At 37.6% G+C, this 12,158-nt stretch overlaps 2 protein-coding genes across 4 annotated transcripts in view; one reads left to right on the top strand and one right to left on the bottom strand.

Moving 5' to 3' along the window:
• Nucleotides 1-12,158, bottom strand: part of LOC118253760 (ADAMTS-like protein 1) — a 419,478-nt gene that overhangs the window by 27,671 nt on the left and 379,649 nt on the right. For 2 of the 3 annotated variants that reach the window (XM_050716258.1, XM_050716257.1), the window contains one exon: nucleotides 9,993-10,077. In XM_050716258.1, the coding sequence (XP_050572215.1) occupies nucleotides 9,993-10,077 (85 nt within the window). Of the gene's footprint in view, nucleotides 1-9,988; nucleotides 10,078-12,158 lie in introns of those variants that run through there. The other variant, XM_035558495.2, reaches the window with a different exon arrangement.
• HAUS6 (HAUS augmin like complex subunit 6) overlaps nucleotides 1-12,158 on the top strand; it is a 223,635-nt gene that overhangs the window by 150,712 nt on the left and 60,765 nt on the right. The window lies entirely within an intron of this gene.

The following is a 12,158-nucleotide window of genomic DNA, read 5'->3' as shown; positions in this document are numbered from 1 at the left end:
ACAGGCTGCCCAGGCAGGTTGTGGAGTCTCCTTCTCTGGAGATATTCAAGGCTCATCTGGACGCCTACCTGGGCAGCCTGCTCTAGGGAACCTGCTTTGGCAGGGGCATTGGACCCAATGATCTCTCATGGTCCCTTCCAACCCCTACAATTCTGTGATTTGGTGATTTCTCATTTTGAAGGGATTATAGTTTTTAACAGTACAGGTGGGCCACTCATATTATTTTCTCTGTGCTATTATTATAATACTATTTTGATGCAGAAAACCTCCTGTCACAGATTAAACAGTCCATGTCAGCCACTGTGATTTAGATACTTTGATTAATTTGAACATAAAGCTTCTTGGCATGACAAACTAAGATGTAAAAATCTTAATCAGGTTACAAAAAAAGTCACTGTGGATGTCTTCATCAAAAGCCCTATTCCCTGTATTTTTTAACATTCAGAATTGTTGTGTAACTTTGCTTTGTTGAAGGGCTGCTGTATTCCAAACCAAAAGGGACAATATTTTGCCAGGCATTAAAATTACTCATTTAGAAAAACAGAGACACTTTACACACTCAGTATTTACACATGATGTATATCACCCATACAAACACAGGAACAAAAGAGAAAGGAAACAAAAGAGAAGTAAGAACATTAATAAAGCATACTGGATTCTTTTTGAAATGATACTTGACCTACAAATGCCACATATTACTTTATTTTGCCCTTGTCAGCAATTCATAATGCAAATATTGGAATACCTTCAGGAAATTATATTTTATTCAGCTTTCCAGGCTCAATTTCTACATTTTAAGTAATACATTTGAAAGGCAATTTTATTCAAATATAACTGCTGGCTGCTGAAGCACAGAGTGAATTGGTAGAACCAAGAGGTGAACGCAGGAAAAAAAAGGGGGGGGAGTGTGGGAGAAAAAAAAACACAAACAACAACAAAAACAAAATACAAAATCTCCAAACAGGAGTTGTCATTATATACTGAACATTTATATGATGTGAATGTACAGTATAAATATATATACTGGTTCTGAATTTTCCATCATCCTTAATTTAATTACAAAGGAAATTACAAAGGCTTTGAGATGTCTTTGTGTGGTCATTAATGATAAATGTTGCCAAATGGTGAGCACAGAACATAAAGAGTATGTGAATAATAAGCATTCAATTCCATGGGTTTAAAGTTATTTGTTCTGCATATAGCGTATCTTCCACTGTGCACTATTGTGCTTTTCTGTATGCTCACAACTGTGTCTTCTTTGAAAACTAAAGTGGTGGAGGTTTATAGAGAAGGAGATATTTTAGAAAACAGGAAATGATGGAGGTGCTTCAGATGTCATTGTACATTGTTTAATTAAATCCTACTTTAATACCAGTCCCTGTAATAACAGCCATAATAAGTAAGACAAATACAATGACTAGTTGCTGTATTGTTACAGTAGTAGCTGTCAGCCAAAGCCCAACTGGGCTAATTGCTGCACAAATAAAAACAAAAAGATGACTCTTGCCTCAAACAGATTACTTTGAATATTTTATGGCTCGTAGCAGACTTCCCAGTGATTAGCATGTTACTATTGCATCAAAAATCATCTTTTATTCCTCTGCACAGCAAAAATAACACTTTTTCCCTCACAGAAAAATGCAGAATTGAGTGTATTCTGAGAGCTCTGTTGAATATTTTAAAGAGAAGTCTTTTGCTCCCACTTTAGAGAGAGCAGCACTAGGTGAAGTGAAAGCTGGAAGGAGGGAACATCACGACCTTTCTCTGTTATGACTGACCTAACCATGCCTGCTGCTACCCAACTGCGTGAGTGTTGCCTACATTGTGGCACCCAGCTGTAGCTGTGCTATGGCAGAAGGGCACCTCTGCCTACCATTCCCCTGGGCACCTGTGTAGGCAGCAGTTTTCTCAAGCTTGAAAGGAGACAGGTTAGAATGAAAGGTGGAAAACTATCAATTAAAAAAAAAAAGATTTAGAAATTGATGTCTCTTGTAAACAAATGCCTGTGCTTGTTTCCTTGACCTGGAGGCACTTATGGTGATGGACCAATAACCACTTCCCATTACAGAAACATGCTGGCAAAATAGCAAGTTCTGGACTTAAACAATGAATTGCATTTTTGGATGTTCTTTTTTGTTTGATAGCTGTTAATGTTCCACATTGTGCACAACATTGATGTTAGCTAAAAGAAATGGATTGTTGCATGATTTACCATGCGCACAAAAGCCTACAATGGGCTACACAGTGCTCTATGAGCAGAGGAAAAGAAATGTAATGCCACTGACATTAATGGACTTCTACAGGATTCACTCAGGTGTGGTACAGTGCAGGTTTAAGTTCATTGCTTTTGTAGGGTAAGACTTTTAAATACATTTTAATGTAACAGCAAAACTAACATATGGGTGTTTGTACATATACCACTTAATACAAATGCATTGGTCAACTTTTGAAACACATTGCAGTCCAGCATTCAGGCTGTACACATAAAAGTTACCTGCAAGCACAAATGAATTTCAGCTGTTCACAGAATTGTAGGCATGTGTGAACACTTGGTAGGTGCCACTTGCCAAGTTCAGTTTTGCAACGACCGTTTGCATTTGTCAGTATTATTAACGTTTACATTTGAGAATGCCTCTTTAGATAACAATTTGCCTAGTAATTTAAAAGAACTTATTTTTAAATTATATAGACGGAATGCACCAAAAAAAAACCCAGCTTCTGTAGACTAGCTGAGGCATGGCTAAGAATTGCTGTATATTGCCCTCCATGAAGTAACATATAGGTAACTGAGAAAATCAGAAGTGAAACACAAAGACAGATTCAATGCTCAGTAATGGGAGATCTTCCACACAGTTCACAGTGGGTTCAGTTCCAGACACATGAAAAAGAAAGATGGTATAGAAACTGATAACATTTATGCTTTTGAGATTTTTTTTTTCCACTGCTACTTAAATGACATATTGCCCTCAGCTTTTATTACTTAGTGCCATTTTTTAAAATCCATCATTGGGTAAATCCATTATTTAGGCAAAGGCTGAAATTCTGAGAACCGTACATACAAATAAGACAGGGTGTTCAAAAGCACTGAAACCCATCTCTTAAATCTCCTAAAACCAGATACTACTGGTGAAATAAAGTTCTCATTGGCTTGTTCAAAGGCTTAGTAGACTTCTGTGCCAGAACTAGTAACTCAACTCAGACTTCCAGACTCCTTGTCTTGCACTGAAATGCAAGCCTGTCCTTCTTCTTCAGGAGAGGCCACCTTTCCATGGGATTTAACATGTAGGTAATACCACAGGATGCTCACACACAGCACTGGGGCTGTTGTTCCAAGAAGTGTAACAGAGGTAATGACCATCTGTCAATAAAATCTGAGGGCTCCGTCTGTAAGAGTAATGGCACCAGAGGCACTTGTATAGGTTCAATTCCAATTGGAGTGATTACGATCTATCCCTCTATAGTTTCTCTTCAGTTTAGTTTGATTATGGTCTTTTCTTTCCACTTTGTGTCAAATCACTCTGTATAATTGGTGCCCTCCATAAGCTCACCACTGTCTTAATACCCAGGAAAAGATATCCGATTCTGTCCTTTACAGATATCAGACATTTATTCTAAGCGGTGGTAATTCTCTAAAGAGGTGTCTTGAATGAATAGTAAGAACTCATTAACTAATATTAGGCTGCTGCACTGCTCATCTCTGTGACCGACCATGTGGATAGTTTCATTGTACATAATTAGATCATAATATGGAGAAGTTTCCTTAAACTCGCTTCTTTCTCTTTGTCATATAACACTGATAAGGAGGACAAACAACAGCATAACATTTGATAGTATCTGTGTGACAACACTACTATTTTGGCAATGCAATAGAAATAATGTACTTAATTCTTGAAGTAAAGCATTCGCAGGCGTTTAAAATTTACATATTAACCTGTGGATTTGGTATAGACATAACTGTGGAAACTATTTAACAGTGAAAACCAGAATGGCATAGATTCCATGTCTTTGGAAATGTATATACCTTCTGAAAAGTAAGAAAGAGATATTGGGTAACTCTGCCACACTGGCCTCTCTGTCCAAATCCAGTTCCCGGAGGGCTCTGCCCCCCCCAACTGATGCATGTCAGGAATTTCCTTTTGTTTCTTACTGAAGTGGCCCCATCACTACGATGGTGCCATCTGGCATCCAGATATTATTGTTTGCCTTTTTTTTTTTCCCCTTCTTTTTATGGCTAGCACGAGGGTTATTTATGGCAATATGTTAAAAGCTGGGTATGGTGTTAACATATAAAAGCATTTCTCAAGAGTTAGTGACAGAAATCTTTTAAACAACCCCCCCCCACCCATAAAACCAATCTCATTACATGCAGAAGAACCCACGCTTTTTAAGTCATGACCACTGTTCTTTCTGACTCCACTGTAATGCTGTGCTGGTGTAATCAGCTACAGTGCAGGAGGTCAGACAGAAAGATACTGTGGCTTCTCTCTTTGATAATGTCTTATCAAAGACAGAAATAGAAATATAGAAATAGAAATAATGTGTTTCTAAGGCCTACTGAATGGTCACTTCAGAGATGGACAGCAATAGGAGAAGAATATATACAATGCCATAAGACAGCAAGGACTTCTCCCCTTACACCTTTGTCTTAGCAGAGATTACAATACTTGCTTACTGGTCTGGAGTATTTCCTATTAGTTCTGTCAAAAAATAATATTTAATTGACTCTGTGTAGGGATGCAGCAGGTCAAACACAGATTTAACCATCCCATCTACCCTCCAAGTGGCTGAACTGGTTGTAAGTAATTCTTTGACCAGCAGAACCAATGAAGACCAATTTAACATGGATTTGGATTTTAAGGTTGAAAGCCCAAGTGGATTCTCTGATTTCTCTTGTGGACCAAACTCTTTTAGAAAGTGTTCCTTCAGATGGGGAATTAGTAGGCTGACAGTTTTCTACCTAACCATCTATTTCAGTGAAACATGCAGGAAACTACCACTGAATTTCCTGGTGAATATTAACCAAATTTGACAGAGGGGTAAAGTTCCTTGTGATAACTTTATACCTCTGTCAAATTCTGTTAATAGCAATAAATTCAGACATAACTGAGGGAAGAGGAAGGCAAATGACAGACAGACATATACAGACAAAATTAAACTCTAAGACCTGCTTCCTTTGGAAAATCCTGAAGAAATAAACAATGGAAGTCATTAGACGCTGACGGAATAAAACTGCGGCATCTGCTGCCCTAGCAGCACAATTTAGAGAATGATCACAAATTACAGGTAGAAGGACAGTGCAAAAAATGTATGTAGCTTTATAACTCATAGTTTGCAATTTCATAACAAAAAATTATTCAATAGAAAGTCATTATAATTACAAGGCAGCATAAGACCTCAAAATATACAAGAAATTTTGTGGAAAATTTCTGCTTTTGCTTTTAAGTTTCCAATCAAAAGTAAACTTTGAGGAGGACAAAACAGTTGCTTATAGATGGGAATTGCTTTCTTTGCCTGAAGAATGATAATGAAGAAGAGACGACAGTGTTAGGGGCAAAGTGTGGTCTGCTGGCTACAAATAATTATCCTGTCTGTAGAGGAGAAGGGGGACAGTGACTTGATGACATAAGAAAGCTCAGGAAGAACATCAGATGAAGTGTAGAAGGATGAGTCCTTACTGACATCTACCTATGTGCAGTCATGAAATCAGTTGCTATTGCACCAGCACAGAGCAAGCAGGAAAATCACATAAACATATCTTGTCTGAAGAGACTTCCAGCATTTCAGCTTCTAGCAGATACACTCACAAACTCAGTACTGCCTTCTCAGCACTTGGCTTATCATTTCTCTGGAGGTCTCCTGCTTTACAAATTCTCCCTCTCCACTCCATGCTGTCACTCCTCTCCCCATCATTCTCTCCCTGACAAACTGAGGAGTAGGGTCTCAGAGAAAGCCTATCCTGGCTCCCTCAGCTCAATTCCCACCCTCAAACCAGCTCCGCTCTACTGAATTAGGGCAAGGGGAAGGCCTGCTCAGAGAAGGGGAAGCACACAATTAAAATTATTTTTTACAAGCCCTGATGTGCCTTCCGAAAATATTTACAGCAAAGTAAGACACTACAAAGAAATGAGATGCTTAGGTAGATAAACAGTATCAAACAGAATTATAGAATCATAGAATATACCGAGTTGGAAAGGACCCATAAGGATCATCAAGTCCAACTCCTGGCACCGCACAGGTCTGCCCAAAAGTTTAGACCATGTGACTAAGTGCACAGTCCAATCGCTTCTTAAATTCAGACAGGCTTGGTGCAGTGACTACTTCACTGGGGAGCCTGTTCCAGTGTGCAACCACCCTCTCGGTGAAGAACCTCTTCCTGATGTCCAGCCTAAACTTCCCCTGCCTCAGCTTGACACCATTCCCGCGGGTCCTATCACTGGTGATTATGGAGAATAAGTCACCTGCCTCTCCACTCCCCCTCGAGAGGAAGTTGTAGACTGCAAAGAGATCCCACCTCAGCCTCCTCTTCTCCAGGCTGAACAGGCCCAGTGACCTCAGCCGCTCCCCATATGTCTTCCCCTCTAGGCCCTTCACCATCTTCGTCGCCCTCCTCTGGACACTCTCCAACAGTTTAACGTCCTTTTTGTACTGTGGTGCCCAGAACTGCACACAGTGCTCGAGGTGAGGCTGCACCAGCGCAGAGTAGAGCGGGACGATCACTTCCCTCGACAGACTAGCAATGCCGTGCTTGATGCACCCCAGGATACGGTTGGCCCTCCTGGCTGCCAGGGCACACTGCTGGCTCAAATAGGTGTCAATAGGTGGTCATGTTCTAATTACTCAAATTCACAATCAGCAAAAGAGCTGGCAACATCACACACAGTCTCACACCAGCTGGCATTTGATCCAGTATCTAAAAAAAATCTCACCATTTCTGACACTTAGATGAGCATGCAACTACACTCCACGCTGACCATTTATCAGTCAATACACATGGGTGATAGTCCAATATCTGTCAGCATGGTGAGCCATGGGATACTACCTTGTGTCTCTCTAGCTACAGAAGGAGAGGCCAAAAGATGCATTATCCTGTAATTCACCTTACTTTTCAACATATTGGTGTATTTGAAATTGTTATGTAGTTGAGTGATGCTATAAAACTTGGCACCAAAGTTGATTGTTAACTGTGTCTTGGTGAATTCTGAATGTTTTGTCTCCCCTTTTTTTTTTTTTTTTTTTTAATGTCACTATATACCTTTAAAAAATCTAATAAACAGAACCTAAATTGAATATGTGTTTAAAGCTAGAAATTAAAGAAAAACGCTATTAATAGTGAAGCACTGAAACCAATTTTCTGGGGAAGTTCACCACTCAAGGTCACTGTCAACAGATTAGATAGTCTGAAGCAATGTGCATATGGCTGTTAAGGTTTACAGACAGGGATTGCATGGATGTGCCTTTCAGCACAAGCTTTCTAAGTTTTTATTTGGCCTTTCTGGCTCATGCCTTATCACTAGAAATCATTCCAAGCTAAACACAAGACATGGATATCTCCAAGCTTTGGGAAAGTTTGTACAAAGAGTCTGACTTTTCACCCTCTATTTTAGCTACTAGTCAACATGTATAAAAATCTATAGCTGAATTAAATTTAATGTCATATCGATTTCTCATCAGCCTAAAATAAAGATTATTCATGCTTGCAGAGTCGTGCCTTGTAAGGAAAGAAATGTACAAAATGTTGCCCCATGGCAGAATGAACTTAGATGAGACAGTGCTCCACTGTATTAGTATCCCACTGGTATCATTGAACTGTTGCGTGAGATGGGGTAAAAAGATAACAGGACCTTTGGAGGTCAGGGCCTTTATTGCAATAGTAAAACTGTAAAGTAAGGAGATGTCATAGATGCAATTAAAACTACTTAAAATTCTTGAACTCCTTCTTCTTTCCCTGTTAGAGCACCACAAGTAATACACACATAAGCTTTTCTAGAGTATTTTATTAAAATGCATATGCTTATTCTATATGAATCCCTTCTTGCTAATATTTAAAGCTACACACAATCATATAAAATATTACTGCGCTCTTTTTCTACAGCACTGACAACAGTCTTCAAAAAATTTACCTAAAACTTTGCCACTGTATGAAATTGCTGCAAATTTTTCCAAGTATGACCACATATCAGCATGATTCCATTTGGTAAAATACCTGGCAATACATATTTTTATTTATGCCTTCAGAAGTTAATTGCAGTTTGCTAAATGCACATTTAGTTAAGTGGTTTACTATAGTGCAGCAAGCCACAAGCAAACATTCAGAAATACAGAATTTTCTAGACTTTGCTTGTGAATGAATCAACTAACAATGTTTATTCTGGAAACAGTAAAACAGCTTATTATATTATATGCTATAGCTGCTACTAATATATATATATACACACATATGAATATGTGCAGTTTTATAAATGTGTGTATATAAATGCATGTGTATATACATATATGTGTATACATGTATGCATTTATGTACACATGAGAGATGGATTAATAAATTTATTATTTGGAGGGTGCTTTATGTATATCTCTCGCTCTGTGTCAACGTTCCAGTTGCACACAAATTCAATTCAGGAGAATTGAATCTGTGCCAAAATTACAATTCTATTGCATAATGAATAATATTTATTTGTCCAATACACAGCTGCAGTTGCAACTAAAATACCATGTGCTCAGCCACGAGGAACTGATACTGATTAAACTATGAACACAAGTTACAGTTATAACACTCATTTTTCATAGTTCCTGGATAAAAAATCTGAAACATAATCATAATAGTATTTGTAATTTCTCAGTCTCATTGCTAATGGCTTATATGATAAGCCATTCTTACTGCAGTGTCCTTTTCATTGCTATTTCATTAGGCTAAGGATGATTAATTATTCATAAAGTACAATAAAACACAATTCTAAAGGAATTTCTGAGAGTTTTTAGGTCACTTAATTTTTCTAAATTCTCTTGCACTTCTGCTGTTAATGAAGTGGAGTGCATGTGGAAACTGCTAGATCATATTCAACAGCACCATGTCATGAATTTGGTACACCAGTTCAGATTCCTACAATTAGATTTTCTTACTGATATGTTAAAAAGGCAGCTATCACCTCTATATAGAAATATTCTATTCCATTTTTTTATTGTAGGCTTCCTTTTTTTCTTCATCACTAACTGTTACTATTTTATGCCCTCCATGTCCTTCTGACTCAAAATATACAAAACAGAAGACAAATGAATAGAAAAAAAGAAAAAGAAGAAAAATAGGGACATAATGAATTAATTCTATATACCTAAGAGGAGAAATGTAGTTTCCATTATTTCAGGCAGCCTAGGGCATGCAAGGGGATTGTCAACATATATACATAGGCAAATCTGCCATCCAAGAGGTTCCATGGCAGGAGGACGAGTTGGGTTTATGAATAGGTTACAAGGTGCTGACTGAGATCACGCTTGCAAAGGTGGCTAGGCAAGGGCAATTAAGTGGCTAGGAAAGCAGGTTGGGAAAAACGCATGAAATTATGAAGTATGATGATAAAGCAATCCAAACCATAGGGCTGAGGTTTTAATTTATTTTATGTTAGAGTTAATTCACTTCATTTGCTGCTACTACACTATTCTTGGGGGGTAGGGTGGGGATCCTCACTGGCTGCTCTACATTTTACCTCTTATTTCACAGGTCTATTGTGATGATAAATAAAGGTGCTGAGGTGCTGAGACACAGTGGTGTTGTGCATCATATAACTACTTTAGGTAGACAGACTCACACTATAATATTATTGTAAATGACCTTAAATAAAACATGCATATATTTATTCAATTTCAGTCTGCATTTGTCCTCTTAAACTGTGCCTCTTCATACTTAAATGTGACACAGCCTTAATTTCCACCACGTCAGTTCAGCTCCAGATCCTCATCTCACAAGGAACTGTTGTGAAAATTTTTTTAAGACTTACGATGGTTCTTCAGACACCACTGCTCCTTCTTCGAGCTCTTGAGCCTGTTTGTACCATGGCAACTTTGCTTCCACAGGAAGTTTCTCTACAGAACAAACACAAGCACATCAAAACAAAAACCATGCAGCAATGCTCCTATGTGTGCCTGCCTCTCCTCTCTCACTGAGTAAGCCTCATATGTGTCTTCATTCACATGGAGGCTGAGCACAAGAGAAAGGGGACATAGGACAGAATTATGGAGTTCTTATTATGGAGTTGTGACCTGGATTATAAAGCTCAAGAGATTAGTTATATGACCAGATAGTTTATTATTGCAGCTAAAAACACTATGGTGTTCTAAGGTGAATTAAGTCACATTTCAGAACACGCAACTGGGCTACAAAACTAGGCACATTTAAAAGTATTTTTTTGGAGTCAGACTTGCAAGTGTAATGACCCTTCATTGAAAGCTGTGAAGGCAAAATGTATAAAGTCCTTGTGCTCACTCTTGAATTTTAGAACTTCAGAAGACACATTAATCTTGTTTTTGATAGATTACAAAAAGGAAGAAAATCCTGATTTGATGAGTGATACCACAAAACCCAGAGAAACTGTAATAAAATGGTCAAGCTATACTTTTCAACTTTATCAGTTCATCGGCTATGTGGATTTAAAAAACGAGCTTGATACTTTTTCTGTCATTTCTGATGGAAAACAGTGGAGCTGCTTTTTCTCCCCTCCAGGATATGCACACAACATAAAGCGTTGCTCTGTTCTGGTGAGTGCAGGGCCATTCCATTTTTTGAGCCAAATTCCACTCTCATGCAGTGTCAAAGTGGAGCATTTCAGCTGAAGGCAGTGGAGCTGTTTTAGCTCTACAGGAGTATAAAGTAAGAGCAAATTTGGCACCATAATTTGAAAATGAGCTCTGCATTTTGACAAAAATGTTTTGGGCCAGGATAAGGATAAAAACACAAATAAAACAGAGTGAAACTCAGACCACTGAAGAGAACAAGGGCTAGGCTTATTTGCCATTCACAAGCCACATAAGCCTTTCAAGTTTAGGTAATGTGTAGATATTTATTTGCCAATAGGAGCAGATTAATGTCATTCAGAATATTTGAGAATTTTCTGTAACTTTGTTGTGGATAAGAATGACCTTTTCATATATGTACATGAAATTTCCAAACTGTTAGATGTATCATCGAGGAACAATAATTTACAACTTGATTTCACAGCTACTGCAGCTTTTCTTGGACCAAGATATTAGCTGGGAAAAAAAGGGACAGTAATATAGTTACTATGCCTGTCTCCCAGAAATAGCTTGCCAAGTTCTTACTCTAACATATTTATTAGTGCCATTTGAGGATGAATATTTGCCAGCACAGCTCTTAGTTTAATCCATATTTTACCGCTTTTGTTATCCAAAAAATGTAGGAGATATTTCTATTTTTATGCATTGCAGCTTGTTTTATGGGTTTTGGAAAGCCAGATCTTGCTTCTACACTTTTTTTCCTTGGATGCAAGTGCTTGTAAAAAGCAAAAGCTCTCGTGTACAGTTGTCTGCTACATGACTTTTTAAATAAGATTTCTTTTTTAGAGGTGTGTATTCAACAGGAGAGACAGGTAAAGTCAATTATAATCTACATTGTAAAATGATTTGGAGGATCAGAAATGTTGATGTTATAGAGTGTGCTTAGACCAAAAAAAAAAAAAAAAAAAAAGAAAGAAAGCCACTCCTAACATAAGCTACTGAAGACATTTTAATTTTGGAGATTAAGGTAAAATCTCTGTTTTTGTAAGAGAGTTCCAGTGAAAAACATTTAAATCCTATATTATACATAAAGTTCTATTACATGAATGCACATTCTCTATTAAAATTGAAAATCATTTCTTAATCCAGGGTTATCCTTTTTTCCCATTATTGGTGTAAAACAGAGTGGTTGAATAAACTAAAATGAAATAAATAACATCAACTATTTGCATTTTGATTTTCTTTAGCACAGTGCATTAAAGTAAAAGTGTATTCCACAGTTTTTTGTTTTGATATTTTAATCAGCTAGGAACATTGTTTTCCTGCTTTATTTTAATCCAGCTCCAGAAGGAAAAAAAAATGCTAAGATTAACACATTCAACAGAAGTGAGGTACTTTACTACAACCACTGCTTTAAATTTATAATGTTAGAT

This window comes from Cygnus atratus, chromosome Z, assembly GCF_013377495.2.
Source record: "Cygnus atratus isolate AKBS03 ecotype Queensland, Australia chromosome Z, CAtr_DNAZoo_HiC_assembly, whole genome shotgun sequence".
Lineage (NCBI taxonomy): Eukaryota > Metazoa > Chordata > Aves > Anseriformes > Anatidae > Cygnus > Cygnus atratus.
This window is presented reverse-complemented; position numbering and strand designations above follow the sequence as displayed.